The 20,124-nt window shown below is 35.4% G+C and overlaps 1 protein-coding gene and 1 long non-coding RNA gene across 2 annotated transcripts; both read right to left on the reverse strand.

Moving 5' to 3' along the window:
- Nucleotides 1–1,814: 1,814 nt before the first annotated feature.
- On the reverse strand, nt 1,815–7,731 carry LOC116028333. Its single transcript, XR_004100132.1, has 2 exons — nt 7,665–7,731; nt 1,815–2,098 (listed from the first exon to the last, which is right to left on the reverse strand). It is a non-coding gene; the product is annotated as an uncharacterized LOC116028333 (long non-coding RNA).
- A 4,419-nt stretch (nt 7,732–12,150) lies between these two features.
- LOC116029588 lies at nt 12,151–12,736 on the reverse strand. The gene is made up of 2 exons (XM_031271639.1): nt 12,599–12,736; nt 12,151–12,531 (listed from the first exon to the last, which is right to left on the reverse strand). Exons 1-2 carry the CDS (start codon nt 12,734–12,736, stop codon nt 12,151–12,153), a joined length of 519 nt encoding a protein of 172 aa, XP_031127499.1.
- Between the last annotated feature and the right edge of the window lie 7,388 nt (nt 12,737–20,124).

Here is a 20,124-nt window from a genome sequence, read left to right on the forward strand (position 1 = left end):
TTGGTCTGCACATGCATCACTGCTTCATAAAACACAAAAATAAACTCTCATAAGTCCATGTTTCAGACCTTTTACATGCGTTTAAACAATCAACTAACAAAAACCGTAGATCACACATTCATTCACACTTAGAGATTCGATCTTAGAATCTTTGTTCATGAATCATCAATCACCATAGCTTCCTTGTACACAGTACTCTTCTTCATCAATCATAATCAGCATAATCCTAATTTTATTTGACTAAATAAGAAGAAATACAAATACCATACACCTCATTTCAGTCAAGAATTGCCCTGGGATGCAAACTTGATTTAAAAAACCATAAATTAACATACACCAATATGAATAGAAATGCAAATGAGATGAATATACCGTGCCCTTGTGCTCCACGTGTTTTGTCTGATAGAAACCATTTCGTTGATAAGCACTATTTTTATACATATTTATATTTTATTCTTATAATAAATTAGTTTTATTTATTTTACATTATATTTATTTTAAGTTTTATTTTATATTTTATAGTAATATGATAATTATGTGAATAATTAGACTTAATGAATATTTTAACTATTTTTATTATTAATAAGATTTGGGCTAATTATATATTTTTCTTTTATTGTTAGTTGGCCCAATTTAAATGCTTTTAATTATTTGTTTATGAGTTCAGCAGCCAACCGCCCAAAACTTTGTCCTTTACTAGGTTTTTAGTTTTGTAATTGTTTTTAGTTTTATATTATTTTCTTTTGTTTTGTTAGTACGTGTAGATTAGCAGCCCAATTCCATTGAACATTTATTTGCAATTTTAATTGTGCGTAGACTTGAGAGGAATCGGCGACAGCAACGACCTCTTCTACGAACGAATTCCGCGAAGTGCTGCGAAGCCACGAACTGCGGGCGTTTCCGACTGCTGCCAACCAAAGATTTCTCACGCAATTCTCTCCGATGAACGGCCCAAATTGAACTTCAATTAGTATAAATAAGTGTGATTTGTAATGTTTGGACACATCCCTCATCATTAGCTAGTTATTTTATTGTCTTTGTTTTGTCACGTTCCAACATATAAATACATATATACATTTGTTTTTCTCTTTTATGAGATTAATATAAATGTATATTGTAAATACTCGTACGATGTACTGCTGAGTTCTTATTTTTCCAATTCAATAATTATGGAAGTTTGATTCTACAAGACCAGTAAACTTTATTTAGCCTAAATTATTCTTTGCGCTTTATTATCTATATATCTTCTGTTATATTCATATATATGAATTATTGCTTGGTTAATTGTTGCAAAAGGACCCATTGTTCAATTGTCAAGTTATTAAATTGCTAGTTAGAACCTTGAATCCGTAATTGTTTAAGTGTTCTGATGTTGGTAGCAAATAGCACAATTTGATTATAACTGATTTTCAGTTTGTGTTATGAAGATATATAGTCTAGCTTAAATGTACCGAGCTTATGAGTTTGTTGGCTAGGGTTGGTAGTCTTTCTAATTCGATAATGCTGTTAGTAAATTAAATCCTAAGAGCTTGTTTAGGGTTGTTTATTAGCTAGGGAAGTAATTAAAGAGCTTGTTTTAATTACCGACGAAGTAGGAAAGACAGATTGTTAGAGCTTGTTAATAACCATAACCAATCTAGTAAAGAGTAAAGTTAGTTTGGCTTGCATATCAATATCTGTCTTGTTAGAATTAAACTGATATTATTCCTTGGATTGGATACCATTTGCCATTGACATTTACTTGATAATTATTTGCTATTTGATATTATTTTCCATTTTCCATTTTATTGTTGCTATTTAAGTTTCTATTCTCATTTCATTATTTATTAAATCTATTGCTAAAGATAAATCTAACCAGTCTCTGTGGATACGACCTTACTCATCGCTATTACAATTCATAAGAGTAAGTATTTATTATTTGTTGGTTTCGACGCCCATCATTCGTATAAACTGAAATCCAAATGGCTGAATTTGGTCCACATATATGACTCAAAAGCTGCCATTGACTGATTTCCTACATATAAAATATCATTAGCAGCCTCTGATGTCACTACATCCTCCAATTTCTTCCTGGAAAGCAAGTCAGCGAAATGCCAACCTATTGAGAATTACAGAAGCCAAGAAGTAAGGGTTTGTATAAACCAAATATTTGAGTGAAATAAACCAAATTGGCAAATTCACTGTTCATAATCCTCCACATAATAAGCATACAACAAAACATTGTTCTAAGCTAATAGCCAACAATTAAATCCCAAAAAATACCAAGCTCATAGCAAACTAAAGACCAGCAACCACCGCAGAGCTAAACTACTTCATAAAACTTAAATAAATTTCAAATTGAATTGCAAATTGACCTAGCCAAGTAGCCAGTAGCCACCTGCCCACCTACGCAGACGACTGGAGACAGAGAGGCAGAGCCGCAGTGTTGCAGACGACCAGTGGGCAGCGACCACCAATTACAACAAATGCATGCATTTCAGCTCAAATGCGATCAATTTCTTCTAACAATATTTCCAGAAAGAGTTTTGAAGTATTTCACAGGTTGAAGAGGGATTTGAAGCTAAAATGGAGCAAAAGACGAACAAGTCAACATGCAGTAACGCCCCACGCAGCCTCACACGCGTGTGGCTGGGGGTGGAATTATTCCAGAGAGCCACCACGCCACTCACACGCGTGCGAGCAAGCGTGGTCGGGCCAAGGGCTATTTTGGGAAATTTGTTCATTTTCTTTGTCACCTATATAAATCCCTTTTTGCCCAAAACCTAAAAAAAAAAGGAGAGATAAGAAAATTGATAGAATAGGATAGATAGATCTAGAGGGTTTTCTCCCCTCTTGGGGGAAATTCCTTCCGTTCATAGTTAGGATAGATCAAGGGCAAGAGGGAAGATTGGGATTCAAGATCAAGGTTGTAAGATTCCCTTTTTCAAGGGGTGGTAACCATTCTCTTCAATTTCTAATTCAATACTTGTTTCTTTGAATTTCCTTTTCCTTTTCTTGTTTCTTAGTATTCTAGAGTAGATTAGATAGGGGATTGGTGGCCCCATGGTAGATCTATGTGGATGTTTAATATTATTGCTTTGATTTGTGGATTGCTTGCTTGGTGGATGTTGAACTTGTGTGGATGATGTTCTTTAAGCTTTGTGCCTTTTGTGGCCACATTAGGTAGCAAACCCAAAGGAAGTGAGTGTACGCGCGATAGCGGCCACCCACGAGTCTAACTCACCCACATCTCCACTCTTAGTCCAAAAGGACAAGACCCGAGAGGAGTGGTAGACAAAGTGTTCGATGAAATGCCCCAACCGAATGAGGATGTGGGAGTCCAAAGTGTGACGCCACTTGGTAGTGTGCCATGAACTCCCTAGTCTATTCCACAACTTGCACTCGCAAAACCAACCAAAGATAAACCACATGGAAAAGCCTAAAGCCCCAATCTCCACTTTACTTTTCTTTACTTTACACAACTTTTATCAACCTTACCCTCTTACCAATGAATCCAACTCCTAGCCATTCCCGTAACTCTTTTCCTTCAACCTCCTAGATGCCAACACACCAATTCGGTTCCCATTCGCCATCCTTGAGAGACACGACACTCGGGGAGTCTTGACTCTTCGTTTTACCACCTTCACCCTCACACTCACCATATACACAGCATCACCGGTGTTGATGAAGTGGACGTCGATGGGAGAACGAGAGACAGAGACGTCAAAGAGCGGAAAGGGAATTTGGATTTTGGCAATCTATTTGGCCTAGGGTTAAGCTTAAGCCTGTGAGTTGTTTATATATATATATATATATATATATATATATATATATATATAGCGACGGGTTCAACATTCCGTCGCTAAATTTTATTAAAAAAAATTTCCCGCTTTCGTATTAATAAATGACAACACTTGTATGCATAGGGTGAAATGTCAAAAGAAGTGTGTGTTAAAACGGAAAGTCAATGACTCCCCGAGTGTCGGTCTCGAAGGAAGGACGTGGAGGTGTGTCAAGTGTTCGCGCATTCACGTGATTGAGTCATGTAATAGATTTGAGCGTGGTGAATGACGATTTGAGAGTGGAAAGATTCATAAGGTTTGTGTGGGAAAAAGGGTGAAAACAAATGTGAATAAATGTATATAAGGAGGTAGGGATTGGATAGTGCTCATCTATGTTGCATCTTAGTGTGTCTAAGGTAATGGATAAACAAAGCAAAGATGTTGGCTATTCAAGAGTGTGTCTTCTTAGTCCTCTTCCACCTTTTTGTACTAAGGCTTCTTGGACTTAGGAATGCCTTCAAGAATCCAAAGTTCTAAGAGACATTTTATCGAACACTTTAGCTACACACTATCCTACTATTCTTAAGAAGTCCATAGGATCTATGATTGTTACAAAGCTTCAATCCTAACTCTAATCAAAGACATGAAAGAGTCAAGAGCTCAATCTCTCATCTAGATTGGCCAAATCCAAACAAGATATCATCAAAACAACAATCAATAGACAAGAATAGATATTCCAACAATCTAAACATTTAAATCCAAAATAAGATATAAGATCATCACACTAGCAACATATCTTCACACAATCCAAATCCCTAGATTAAACTAGCCACACATTATAAGAAATTCAAGACAATAGCTAATTCAATCCAATAACAAAATAGTAAAATAGATTAAGATGTAATAGAAATCACCTAGATTTGAAGTAATCCTGATATCTACTATTTTGTACAATAATTCACCCCTTATTTTAGTTATTTTGATGCTTATTTTCCTTATCCTAATGAAATTGAGCATTGTTTGTGTGTTATATTATCCGAAGGATTGAATTATCTACAAGGAGCAGCAAAGGAAGAATTTTGGAGCAATTTGGACAAGTTTTGGAAGAAAAGGAAATTACCAAGAAGGAAAGGAAATAATAATAAGAATTAGAAAAGAATTGGAAGTTGCCTAATGGGCCAAGGCCCATCTATCTCCTATATATTTTACATATTCTCTACAAGTTAGGAAGTCCCCTTACAGAGTTCCCAACCCTAGTTAGTTTTAATTTATTTTTCTCTTTATATTTCCCTAGCATAGTTTAGATTAGTTTTATATTAGATTATTTAATTTCAAGCTTGGAAGCACAGATTGAAGTTGGAATTGTTCTTCACTATCAGTAAAGTTTTCTCTTCCCTTTATATTCCTTGCAATATTTATGATGATTTATTATAGTTTTGTTTTATTTACTTTTATGATGCATGAGTAGTTAGCTTTTGGGTTTGGATTAGGGTCCTATTGCTATTCTTGATGCTAGATTTGTGATTATTGCATAAAGGGAAATAATTGTTTACCTAGGGTTTATGTTTGAGTTGGATTATATTTTTCTCTTATTGATAATTGATGCGCAGCTTTTATTGATTTGTTTTGGAGAGGATTTCATCACAACGAAAGTTGGGTGAAAGACTCAGCCTAACCAATTTCAACCCAATTTTTCCTACTATGAGAATAGGGGTAATTTTGGGGGCTTATAATGCTTTTGTGTTTAAGGTTATGATTGATGCATCACGAAAGTGGGGCAATCTTAGCCTAATTCTTGTTATTGATTACGAAAGTAGCTAACTTGAATTCTTGAGTGCATTGCCAATAAATGTAACACCCCAATTCTCACATCTTGGATTTATTACAAAATCCCTAATAATACATTGCGGAAGCATCTAACCAGCAGAAAACTGGGTGTTATCGTCACGCTTAGGTATCTTTCCTATACCTAAACGCACAGGCTAAACTTACAACATCGACATCCACTTCCATCCTGTCTAAAGCTCATCGGGCTACTGGAGCCCACACTAGATGACATCTGTTAATAAAACACATTGAAGTGCAGTTAGCGCGACGGCTAAGTAAGGATATCCGCGGGTTATTCAAAACTAAATAAAGGTTTTGTAAAAATGGTTACATGGGAATCCTATACCTTACTCATCAGCAGAGGTTCTACTTGCAACAGTTATAAATGGCAACTTGCACACACAATGGCAAAATCCAATATCATTTCAAATCATTTCCCCTCTAGACGAGGTCATTTAATAATTATTTACTTACTCAAAGAATGTATTGCTAAACATTTAAGCATGCAAGTAAGTAATGGGAAAAAAAACACAAATCCCACATTTTTACTCTCAATCACTTTATTTGTAAAACATTTCCCTCATAAGGTAATTCTCATCACTTTTCACTTTTCAAAGAGAGATCACCCACAACCTTTGGGTATTTAAATACTTGTCACATATCTCTTTCCCATAGCTACAGCGTAACTACATTCATATTTCAAAATCCACTTGGTTCTAGATAGAAAGTGAGTGTGAGGCCTCAGAGTATCATTTTTCCACTTTTGACTGACCACTTGGATCGTTCAACTCGGGTTCAGTGGTCATCGCCCGGTCTAATACTGATCCCCTGGACTTATAGGAGCGTTGGAATGATTCCTAGCTAGCCTCACTAGGTTCATAAGAACGACCCCTACCCGAAAATAGAGTGACTATACTTAAGTGTGCACACCCCCGCAGGAGACCCTTTTCCTTCCGGGTGATATAGTACTCGGCGAATAGACTTCGCCCACAGTATGAACTGGTCATACAATAACATAACCACCATACGGGAAGGCACTTTAAGCTCTCTATCCCGTAGGCTACAAGACAAGGTCCTTCACCACTTTTACTAGAACTAAGGTTTGAAAACATTTTTCCACCCTTTTCCCTTTTCTTGCTTTGAAAATATTTTGGACATACTTGAGTCAATTCCAATACTCGGAAATCGATTCCCCCTTTTAACCAAATCCGGAAATTTCCCTTTTCTCTTGCAAAACATTTAGATAATCCACTAAGAACCCTTCACAATGGTAAATCAAGTGTAACCATTCTACACTTCCAACCCCACATTTTTCACATAAGTTCCATACTTGACACATACATCTCAATACATATAACATATGTACTTCCCAACCTTAACATAGGCATAATACACAAAATACATTTACTCTTTACATGTACATAATACCACCTCCTTATAAGAAAATTTCAGCTTGGCGCAGTCCGAAAGATTGAGCCGGTAAAAATAATTCCCGAACTCTTTTTCACTTGAAATTTTTATGGTAGAACCCCAAATCATAGTACTTGATGTCCATAAAAAGTTTTGATCATTTTGATCCGCGAATGAACACAGAAAATTCCATTTTTGCCCTTGGCAGTGTGCTGTCCAGAATTTTTCTCTCTGGACCAGTTTTGGAAAAAAAATTCGAAAACCATACTTATACTACTCCGATCATTATGAAATTTTATATGCAGGTTCTACACTTATTGAACTACATATCTGAAGAAAATAGGATCAAAATACCTTACCAAATTTTCCCAATAAATCTCGGAAGTTACTGCCAGAAATCTATCTTGATTTTCAATATTTTCACAAGTATAAGCCTATATGGACATAAATACAACATATACATGCATATATTAGCTATGAACATGTACACAAAAACTACCAAAAATTCAAAGAGTAATTTTTTGAACCATCTAAGAGTTCCTCAAGTTAAACACATAATTTTCACATAACACATAGATTTCATGTACACCAATCAACCACAATTCACAACCTAGCTATCAATTATCTAGTTTCAAATAACCTCAACCAAATAAAGGGATTCCTTACCTCCTTGAGAGTATATTAACACCGTAGGATGAATTTTGGATCTTTTCCCCCAATTTACTCAAAACCCTAAGATCAAAATCAACACCATAACAACAAATATTAAGAACTTAAGCTTAGATTCATGCTCTAGGAGGAAAAACAAAGCTTTCCACCGAATAAAATCGAAGTTTTACCGAATAGTTTGACACTTGTGAAGAAACTTGGCTATGGAAGCAAGCTTTAATGGAGGAAAAATGGTGAAGAAGATGAAGATGATCACACTTTCTCTCTCTCTCTTTGATTTCGGCAATTTGAAGGGAAATGGAAAAAAAATTAAAGACAAAGCTTATATATTATATGAGGGAGCTTGTAGGATAAGCCACATTATTTGGATCATCTTCAAGAATTAATTAAATAATAACATGTGGCTAAAAATGGTGACAAGTGTCAAAATCTTATGGTAACTCAAGAAAAATATCTTCAATTGGACTGGTAAGGGTCAAAACAGATATACTTTCGGTAGGAAATAATTTAAATAGGAATAATTCCGAAACTAAAAATTTATCTCAGACTGAAACTCAAAATTGGGCTAGGTTCGGTACACCGCGAAATTCTGCGATGTTACAGTCAAAATAAATTTTCACCCTTGTAGTCCGTCTAATTCCAACTTAACTAAGCAGGAAGTTCATACTTAGTCATAATATGCATAATCATCCATTTCCTAGGAAATCCGAGCTGAAAATTCGTTCCGTAAAAATTTTATGGTTCGCGACCGGTACGTATGATCGCAGCTTTTCAAGGAGGTGCACCATCAATGTCCATGCCACAACCTCTTTGGTGTGCCATATGTGGAGGATCACATGAAGCCGAAAGATGCTTCATCTTTGATCCTAACTTTCAATATCAAGGTCATGTTCAAATACCTCCACATCAAGAACATCAAGAGCCATTCTATCAAAAACCTCCACAAACAAGCCAACCTATTGATGAGGAGATGAGGTCCATGATGAATAATTTAATCATTCAAATGAACATGTTACAAGCTCGATTGAAAGATCAGAAAGCTCAATTGGAAGATCTTGAGGCTAAAGGAAACGACTTGACAACTCAAGAACACATTCAAAATTTAATTCCTTATGAAGATGTTATACATGAGTTGTTCACGCCAAGTGAAGTTAGTGACGAAGAGGAGAGTGAGGATGAAGCTGATGAAGATGAGAAAGTGAATGATGGAATTGAAATTGAAACTTTGAATTGGGAAAGAAGTGTGGAGTTGCAAGGGAATGGTGATAAAGAGCAACTTAAAGATGGTCCAAGTTAAGAAGTGTTCAAGAATGATATAGTTGATGAAATTGGTAGCACAAACGAGGTATGTCTCTCATTTGATGACACTCCCCTGGGTGAGAACTTTAGACTAACTTGGGAACCGGGAGGTGTCAATGTTTTTGAATGTGGAGGCCCCCATTGGCCAATTTTCATGTCTAAGGATTTCATTTTAGTGCATGAAGAAGACCAAAGGTTCTCCCTACTTGCTCAAGAAAAGGAAAATCAAGGGGAAAATAAGAATGGGCTTGATGAAAGTGTGTGCCTGAATTTTGAGTTCATGAAGGAACAATGTTTTAGCTTTGAGGTAGTGGACTTGTGTATAAAAGAATTTGTTGATGGCCACCATTTGAAGCACTATCTTGAAGAGAAATTTGCTAGGAAAGATGGGATGTTCTTTCTCCAATCCAATGATGGTTGATCTTGAGAGGTTGAGTCGAGCTAGCGACATTAAACTTAGCGCTTCATGGGAGGCACCCCATGTTATCCTTTACTTTCTTGCATTTTATTTTATTGCATTTAATTTATTTGCTTTAGTTAGATTTTAGATTTTAGTCTTTCTTTGGTTTTCAAGAGGTTTGGCAAGGGAATATTTGAGTGAGAATTGATTTATTTTACTTCTAAGAGAGTGGGGAATGTTTGGAAATTCAGTGTTCATGATGTGTTAAGGTGCTGGAGTGCTTTGGGGATGTTTTGGATTGATTTACAGGTGAAAACAGACATTTGGCACGAAAAATAGACTTTTTGCATATAGAGAGCTCGGGGTCACGGCCGCCATCACGGCAGTTTGAAGTCTGTTTGAAGTCTTCGTAGAAGATCAGGCAGAACCTTCTCGATTTCATTCTTCTTCTTTAAGAATGCTGTCTAGGTATATCTTGTCTAATCGTCTACTACCACAAGAGTATATTTCCTTCCACTTAAGCTTACAGGATCAACCGGTCCAAATAGATCCATACAGAGTAAACTTAAGGGTCTTGAATTGGTGTCAATGGATTTAGACTTAAACGAAGACTTGATTTGTTTCCCTTTTTGACAGGCTTCACAAATCTTGTCCTTGTCATAAGTCACATTAGGTAATCCCTCTACCAATTCTTTTCTTGCAAACTTGTTAATGGCCTTGAAGTTGAGATGATTGAGTTTGTGGTGTCATTCCCAACTTAGGTCACTTTTGCTTTTGGCAATTATACAAGTATTCGGCTTTACTAAATCCCATGTAACTACATACATGTTCTTCCTTCGGTTAGCAGTTAACACAACTTCATGATCTTCCTCTGAAACGACTTGACATAAGTTCTTTGAAAATTCCACTTTATATCCTTTGTCACAGAATTGACTTGTGCTCAAAAGATTGAATTTCAGTCCTTCAACAAAAGATACTTCTTGACTAATCAAACCATTCTTCGTGACTTCTCCTATGCCCATTGTTCGTCCACTTGAATTTCCACCAAAAACAACTTTAGGACCATTCTTTATTTTGAAGTTACTCAGTTCTGTCTTGTCACCAGTCATGTGTCTTGAGCATCCACTGTCTATGTACCATATAGTCTTATTGCCCTACAACCAAATATTAGGTTGTTTTAGGTACCCATACCTTCTTGGGTCCTTGCAGGTTAGTGGTTAGCTTGGGCATCCATGCATACCTAGAACCTGTAAAGTTCATCCTTAGTCCACGATACCCATTAAAAACACGATAATTATATGGAATTGCATAATAGGCCTGAGAAGACTTGGGCGAATAAACCTTCTGAAAAGATGGTGTTTATTTATTCGTGTTTATCCTGGTGTAGGAAGTCTGCTTATGTCTATGTGTGAGAAGAAACTTTGCTCTTGTAATAGGCTCATAGTCCATGTACCAGTCCTCGTCACTAGGATAGAGTCTACCGTCACCGCCCTTATGTTTGCTTGAGAACCTTTTGAAACCCTTGACACTATTCGGGTAAGGGATCGGCCTACCCTGGGGTCTAGCATTGCATTGCCTTGGTGAATAGTGTTGCCTCTTTTTGCTATGGGATTTTCCTTTTGATTAGTTGTTCCTTGTTGGTTGACCATTGGCAATATGACCATTATGGTTCTGTGCACGAGGTCTATACCGAGTCGTTTGATGACTCCTCGGGTTACTGTATGAGGAACGTCGTTTCGTAGGTTCCACAATTCGTGTTTCAGCCGAATCCTTAGATTGACTCGTTGATTGTGATTCTTTCCCATTGTCAGCATTAATCACTAGCTCAAGATTTTCAATTTGTCCTTGGACGAAAACATAGTTTAAACCTCCACTAGTAGAAAGGTCTGTTAGACGCGTTAAGAGGACATGTGAATGAGAGCTGGAGTTGTAACCAATCCCGGTTTTACTCCAGATGGTCTTTGATCGTCCACCATTCGATCCATTATTCTGGATGAATTAGAAAACGTCGCAATTACCTCACGTAGGTTTTGCTCTCTATTATCTTTTACTTTACATTCTTCCTTAAGTAGATGAATTTTCTTCTCAAGCTAACTTATAGACTCAAGCATCTCAGCATTCTTGGACTTTAAGTCCTCGAGATCTTGTCTTTCTATCAATAGCCGAGCATTCTCTTCCTTAAGTTTGAAATGTGTACATTTAACATCATCGAATTCCTTCATCATTCTTTCTAATGCTTCCCTAGGATTCTCATGATAGCTAGACTCAGAGCTATAATTAGACGAGTAGTTTTGACAGGTTACCTCTTCTTCTTCCGCCATAAGGCATAGTAGTTGCTAGGTTGATCATTCGCATCATTTGATGTATTCTTCAGGTTGTTGTAATTTCCTGAATTCTTCCTGTAGTTACCGTATTCATCTTGATGCTTCTTGACCTTGGGATAAGGACATTCAGCTTTGAAGTGTCCAGGCTTTCGATAGTTATAGCATAGCATTTGTACTTCTTCGGTGTCACGTGTTCTAGATCCACTAGGTTTGTCAGCACTTCTATGCTTCGACGTTCTTGGCTTGTCCGAATTGTTGTGAGATTGGTTTTTCCTCATGAATCTCTTGAATTTCCTCATAAACAAGGAAAAATTGATCGTTAGTGAACAACTAAGAGGGGTTAGAGCTTGACCTTATGGTTGACGATGATGGTTGCTGACATGCAACCAAGGCCACATTCCTCGTCTCAGGTTCTTACTCAGTTAGTGCTTCTTTCTCAAATTCATAAGCCTTTAAGGTCTCAGTGGTCACGCATGGCGATAACCTTCATCTCCCAACTCTTCGGCAGTCCACGGAGGATTTTTAGGTTTATCTCTTTTTGTGTGAGCTTCTCCTCATCAAGGTCTCCAATGTCCAATAACAGTTTCATAAAGCGAGCTTCCATGTCAGATATGGATTCTTTTGCGCCAAGTTTGAAATCTTCAAACCTTTTCATGGCGATAGTCAGCTTTTTCTCCTTTTCTTGCTCGTCCCCTTCGCCAATTTGCATAAGAGTATCCCAGATATCTTTCGCAGGTTTGCATTTTCTCACCCGAGGAAACAGTGACTCGTCTAGAGCCTTATAGAGTATATCTTTGGCAATGTTGTCAAGGTTCGAGCGAGTTCTTTCCTCGGTTGTCAGCTAAGGATTTTTCTTTTGGTATCATTTCAGGTGATGTGGGATCATCAGCAGCTCGGTTGGTATTAACTTGTAGAATCTTGATGGGTCCATCAGTAATCACGTCCCACATTTCATCATGAATGACAGACAAGTGAGCATGCATTCGCACTTTCCATTTATCATATTTATCAAAGTTAAACATAAGAAAATGTCTATGGTGTTCCATTTTCGACATAGGTGCAAAGTGTGTAAAAACAATTTTTTGTGTTTTGAAAGAGGATCACCAGGTAGTATACACAGAGTGTTCACCATTCAAGGTAACGTGCTCTTATACCACTTGTTGGTCCCGGTTGTAACGATGTGAGTCTAGAAGAGGGGGGGGGGTTGAATAGACTCACAGGTATTTTTGAAAACTTTTTGCAAGATCAAACCCTTAAAAGGAATGAACTTGTGATGTTGTGGTTATGTGGTGAGGGTGAATGTGGTATGGAATGTGATAAAACGAAGAGTCAAGACTCCCCGAGTGTCGTGTGTCTCAAGGATGACAAATTGGAGTGAATTGGTGTTGGCATTTAGGAGGTTGAAAGGTAAGAGTTGCAAGAATCGTTGGGAGATGTTTTGTTCATGGATGGTTGTGTAAATGGTTTTGAAGGTAAGATTGAGATAGAAAATACAAAAGGGAAAAGAAGGGAATGCATACCGATGCTAAGCCAAATGATTGATTATCGTAGGTAGCTCGGAAATAGGTTTCGGGATTGAACTAGAGAATCACGGTATTGGTACTGAGTGGCGTCACACTCAGACTCTCAATCCTGATTCGGTTGAGGCATTTCATCGAACACCTAGCCTACCACTCCTCTTGGATCTCGTCTTTTCGGACTAAGAGCGGAGATATAGATGAGTTGGGCTCGTGAGAGGCCGCTATCGCGCACTCTCTGACTTCCACTCGGTTCACTAACTATTCCGGCCGAAATAGAAGCAAAGTTTGAACAACATCATCCACACAAACTTCAATCCTACTACCACAATTCTCATAAACATAAGGCAAGATTTAATCATCAATCAAAGGATTATCATGGGCACACACACTCCTAACTACACTACTCAAACATATGAATCATCAAGAACAACAAATAAACAAAGCAATAAGGTAAAAGAACAATCTTTATAATGAAAAGAGTATTATACCTAAGGAAAATCTTGAATCTACATCTTCTTCATCTTCTAAGCTAGACTAATCTAAGGAGATGTGTTTGTTTTCCTCCCCAAAGGGGAAGAAATAGAAAGGAAATCAGATCTAGAAGTTATTGGTTGCCTTTAGGTCTTGGAATAATGAGCTTTATACAGTGGGAGCAAAATAGGGGCAAGATAGACAATTTTCCCGCAGCTGAAATTAGGGCTGCCACAGGGCTCTCGACGCGTCGAGCCCTAAAGAAGTTTTCCGTGGCTTATCCACACGCGTGGTGGAGGGCGTGGTGAGCTACTGGAATTATTCCACGTTTATCCACACGCATGTGGGGCTGCGTGGGAGGCTCCTACTTCGTGGCTTCTTCGCTCTTTGCTCGGTTTTGGCCTTGAATCCTTCTTGTGGCTGTAGAATAGCTTCAAAACATCTTCCATAATCGTATTAGAGGTTTTTGGTCACATTCGAGTCTTAATGCATGAAATCCTTATGAAATGGGTAGCAAACTATATAATTTTAGCCCGTAAATGACCCTTAAAACAAACTATTCTTGGTGCTTATCAACTTGATCAAAGATAAACGCAGCGGATAAGAAAGAACCTTTCAAATTTTAAGTTCACTTCTCAAAAAACTTATCATATGAAAATGAGGTTTGAGTGTGGTACGCAATGCAGTACGTAAAATAAAATAGAGAGAGAGCGAGAGAGAGAGAGAGAGAGAGAGAGAGAGAGAGTTTTTATAGTGGTTGGGTTGTTAACGAAGCCTACTCCACTCTTCTTCACAACTTCTGAAGGTTTGCACTATTTTCTCCTTAATAGTACAAAATCTCCTCTACAACATGCTCCTTTGATCACTAAGCCCGGCAGCCACGTTAGGTTAGCTTTTTCAACTTCTTCAAAGTCTACTCCGCTTCTTTCTACTTCTCCAAGTAGAGATTGGTTGAAATGGTTGAAAGTGTTTCTCCAACTTGAGAGTCTTGTGATTGATCTTCTTGATTCAACACTTGAGCTTCACAAGATCTCTTTGTAATCTGGATTGTGATTTTGAGCTTTTGAATATTTTTACACAGTGAAAATATTTTGCTTGCTAATGCCTTTTTCGCTTTTTCAACCTTGTCCAAATGAGAAAGAGCAATGGTATTTATAGGTGTGAATTTCAGATCCGTTGGAGGGAACCTGAAATTCAAATCCTATTAACCAGTGTGTAATATCCAATGGGTAAAGTTTGACCTTTTGAGAATGTCAGTACTCTCTAACCGTTTGTCCACTTTTATGCAAGGACAATTTGTCTTTTGTCTCACATAAAGAGACAATCATTTAATGCTCCTTGGGATCGTTACCTAGGATCCATTTTGACATTCAAGTTATACCCAACCTCAAGGCTATGGACAAGACAAGTCTCAGAGAATGTCTACTGCCTTGGGTACTCGTTAGAATGATTGACTTTATCATTCTCCCATCATCTCCTCGAATCAATCAACTTTGATTGTTCGGTTTCAAGAGTTCGACCCTTCCATTCTTCGGCCTAACACTTTCACAGTCTTCAGTCTTCGTTTCTTCGAGTCTTCGTGTCTTCAATCTTCAACTCTTCGTATCTTCAAGTCTTCGGCTTGAATTCTTTCACTCGTAGTCTTGTCAGAAATGATAACAAGTTACTCTTGAAGTGTAAGGACTTGTCTAACAACTATGACTTAGACAAGGATTCGTCCTTCTAAACAATAAAAGACAAAACATGGATTGGGGGTCTCCTCGGTTCTTTAATATCATCAAAATCAATAGCTCGGGGTTCCTAACACGGTAAAAGACAGCACATAAACGACAACATTTAAATAAACCGTTGTCTTTAAAAAAATAAAACGGACAAAGTTTTGTTTTTACGAAATGCACATAGACAACACACAAAATACAACGGTTCGGTAAAAATCATTTTGTTTGACAAAAGTGTTGTTTCAAAGGAAACATAAAAGATTACACTTTTACAAAAAACCATTGTCTTTGGGCATTTTTCTTGTAGTGGATTGACTCATCTCATAACAAATTAATAAAAGAAAAACTTATTTTTTTCGCATCTTAATTTGCATTCTAATGTTTACATCAATAAAATCTTTATATTTATTAGTTTTTCAAGAATTCACTTACATAACACATGCTATAAAAGAAATACAATTAATTTAATAATCAACTAACAAAAAGAAGCCAATAAAGTAATGCAACATCAAGATGTTAATATTAAGAAGTATATTTAAAAGGGATAATTGCTCCACTCTTAATATAGAAATCAGATCACTTAATAATTAAATAGAAAAAGATATAATAAAATAACAATAATAAATATTAGGATAAAATATTTGTTGTAGGGTGTAATATTACTTTAAAAGAAAGTATAATTCAAATTATCGGTTCAAATTTTATCAAATTTTCCTCAAATAATTAAATTTTCAAATTAATTTGAATAGCTAAAACAAATACAATTAAAGACAATTGAATTGGATCTAATGATAACTAATTTAAAAATAATTTCAATCAATTGGATCTAAAAAAAATGTTTAAACAATTATGATGCTATCAATATAATTAGGATAATATTATGTTTAAATATGATTAAAAATAAAATAAAAGCTCCAAAATTTTGATATAGATAATATTGTCTTTTTATTATTTTAGAGTAATGATCTTAACATTTATTAGATTAATACAAAAAACTACAAAAACTAACAAATAATATTATTAAAGATAATAAATAAATTGAACCTAATAACAACTCATTAAAAGTTAATTTTAAGGAATTGGACCTAAGAATAAATAACAAGAGGTTTATACAATTAGGATAAGATGATACCAATTTGGATAATATTATGTTTAAAAATGTTGATGCGAGTAATATTATCTTTTTATTTTTAGAGTAATTATCTCATCATTTTTGGACTAATATGACAAACTCTTTTTTTTAAGAAAATAATATAATTAAACACAATAAAATTGGACCTAATAGCAACAAATTAAAATTAATTTTAATCAATTAAACCTAATCGCAATTATTTGCAAATCAATATCTTCTATCTGATTCTACTTTATTAGCAAGCAGATAATATCATTCGTGCTAATTTAATAAAAGAAAACTTCTTTATTTTCATTGCTATCCTTGAATTGACCAAGCTCAAAGGAAATTAATACGAATTTGGCTAGCACTTTGTCCTTTAATTGGGTCGACTCAGTGTGAATGTAAATTAATTTGAGTATGATACGGATTAAAGGTGCCAACTACAATTAAGGTCTGGACACCTCGTAGTCTGACAAAAAAAAAGGGGAAATTAATAAAAGAAAAAATATGTCTTTTTGGTTTTTAAATTTGTACTCTAATATTTCAAATCCTAACATTGCATTTGAATTTTTTATAGTTATTTATTTTTTAGCTATTCTATAAAAGGAATATATTTACTAAGCAACTAAAAAAAAAAAAAAAAAAAAAAACCTAATTAGTTCAATGCCAAGATGGTAATATTAAGAAGTAAATTTGAGCAGAGATCTTTGCATCACGCTTAATATAGAATTCACTTATAATTATATAGAAAAAAATCCACAAAAATAGAAATAATCAATCAGATAATAAATATTAAGACAATTTTTTTTTGGTGACAGGGTGAAACATTTATCCAATTTGAGACATCAGTCCAAAATTTATCCAATTTTCCACACATATGTTACCTATATAAATCATTTCATATCTGCATAATACTCAACACAAAAACAAGAAAAAAAAAAACACAATCCATGAGCATTTCTACATTCTCTCAACAATGAGTAGGAAAAGATTAAGATTGTCGTATATCGTTAAGGAATCCGAAAGAAAATATCCTACACATAAAAGAAAGAGGGTGATGTTCAAGATGCTTGACGAGCTCACCATCCTTTGCGATGTAGATGTTGTTATAATAATGTCCAACTCTTTTGAGTTAGAGCTAGTTGTATGGAAATCTGTTGAAAAGGTTCAACGGAGAATTGCTCAGTTCATGCACTTGCCAGATGTGCAACAAACTCGAAGAATGATGAGCTAGGAAAGCTTTGTTATGGGCAGATTCAAAACTTGAGCATTAAACTCCTAAAAGTGAAGAAATACACCATGGAGAAGGAGATGAATGCATTGATGCATCGAATCTTTACTAGAGATCGAGGAAACAATTGATTTTATGAGTTTCATAGATCTAAACGACTTGTGTTGGGTTTTAGTGACCAATTTGAATAAAATTCATAACATGGTTGAGACAATTATGAGAGATTCCTCAACCTCAGCATTATCAACTTTAGCTCCAGCTCCATAGAGAGAAGGAGCCAGAGTTTGAGCTGGAGCTAAAGCTAATAATGTTGAGGTTGAGGAATCTCACATAATTGTCTCAACCTTTTTATAATTTTCAGTCAAATTCGTCGTTAAAACCCAACCAAGGTCGTTTAGATCTATGAAACTTAGAGAATCAATTGTTCTCTCTCAAGTAAAGATCTGATGCATCAATTCATTTATCTCTCTCTCCCTGTTGTCTTTCTTCAATTTTACGAGTTTAATGCTCAACTTTTGAATCTTCCTGATAACAAAGGTTTCCTCGCTCATCATTCTTCATGTTTGTTGCACATCTGGCAAGTGCATAAACCAAGCAATTCTCCATTGAACCTCTTCAACAAATGGCCATACAACTGGCCCTCACTAAAAAGAGTTGTACATTATTATTTATAACAGCATCTACATCACAAAGAACGGTTAGCTTATCAAGTTTCTAGAGCTTCACCCTCTTTCTTTGTCTATAGAATGCTTTTCTTTTGGATTCGTTGACGATATACGACAATCTGATCTTAATCTTCTCCTAACCATTGTTGGAAATGAGAGAATAAGTAGAAATGCTCAGGAATTGTGTTTTTTCTTCTTCTTGTTAGTATTATGCAGAGATGAAATGATTTATATGGGTAACATATGGGTGAAAAATTGGATAATAGAGCACACACACACATATAAATTACGAACAACGGTTCTTTTCTATCCATTCACTTTCAAAACACTTCCATCTCTCTTGCAACTCCCTCCCAACTTCAAATACATGTTGTGAATGATCAAAGGTACACCCGTACATCCATTGTCAATTTGAAAATTTTTGCTTAATCCTTTCAAATCATCAATTCAAGGTAATAAATTCTTTGTTCTAGTCAATTTGGGAATTTTTGCTTAATCTTTAGGGTTATGAATTTGTGCTTGATTTTGATAAAATTGATGTTGGAAATCCTTGTAATTGTGTTCAAGATTGTAGTTTGTGCATAGAGATTGAATTACAATGTACATTTGAGTTGAATTCTTCAAGTTGTTAGTATGCACATTAGGTGTTTGTAAAAATGCTTGAATGAAGATTGGAAGAACTTTCTTCAATTTAATTGTTATTTGTTCATATGTTGTTGGTTCATAATTGTGTCTATAAATCGTTGTTTCTAGTCATGACCTTGTGAAAAATAATTGATGCATGGAATTTGTTGTATATTTTTTAGTTGATGTTTTGAAATTGAATTGTTTTTTTGAAAAAAAAAAAGAGAGAAAAAAAAAAGAACAATAAACTTCGTTGATAATTGTAGACTATTCTTGTGTTGATATTTGTTGAATATTCTTTTGTTTAAAATCGAATTTGATTGAAAGAAAAAAAAAAAAGGAAGAAGAAAGAATGTTGTGAAGTTGATGGTTTGAGTTTAATTTGTTAAATGCTTGTGAATTGGTCATTTGGTAGAATCCAATGAAAAAATGTGGTTACTTGTTTCTCTTGTTGGAGTGGAGAGATGAAATGATATTTTTGAATTGAAATTCCAACACTTTGAGCTCTCTTGTGAAAAAATTGTGAAATACAAATACTTGATTTTCTTTTTTATTATTATTATTATTATTATTATTATTATTATTATTATTATCCCGCAATAAGAAAATTTTCATAGAGAGTCTCTGGGATGGAAGGCTCAAGGAAAAGAAACAGGAGGAAGCAGAAGAAAAATGCTACTAGTGGAAGTTATGTAGAGCACACCGGCCCAAATTAAAGCATTCTCTATCTCCTTAACTAAGTCTTCGAATTCTGTAAACCTATTAAATTTGTGAAATTCACTTCTACCGTGATTCACTGCCTCTTTAAGCTTCCCAAACACTTTAGATTATTGTAGCAGCTCAACCGTAACTGAGTTCTATTCTTAAAAAAGTAGGAAACAAAGAAAACTATTAAAAATTAATTAATTAATTAATTAATTGTTCTTTTAGAAAAAACATAAACAGTTTCCCCTACACCATTTTTACTTCAACACAATTCGCTTTTTCTTTATTTGGGTCCATTCGCATGAAGTGCTTTATTTAGATCTAAAGAAAAAAATAGGTTCATTCGGGGTAATCAAGTTTTTTTGCTTACTTATCCTGTTAAGAGT

This window comes from Ipomoea triloba, chromosome 9, assembly GCF_003576645.1.
Source record: "Ipomoea triloba cultivar NCNSP0323 chromosome 9, ASM357664v1".
NCBI classification, from domain to species: domain Eukaryota; kingdom Viridiplantae; phylum Streptophyta; class Magnoliopsida; order Solanales; family Convolvulaceae; genus Ipomoea; species Ipomoea triloba.

Bases quoted from the DNA above. Each gene is read 5' to 3' on its own strand.
- LOC116029588 (XM_031271639.1), bottom strand. From the start codon at position 12,736: ATGGAACACCATAGACATTTTCTTATGTTTAACTTTGATAAATATGAT. The intron at 12,532-12,598 runs GTTAATACCAAC...AAAAATCCTTAG, and splicing joins GACCCATCAAGATTCTACAA to CTGACAACCGAGGAAAGAAC.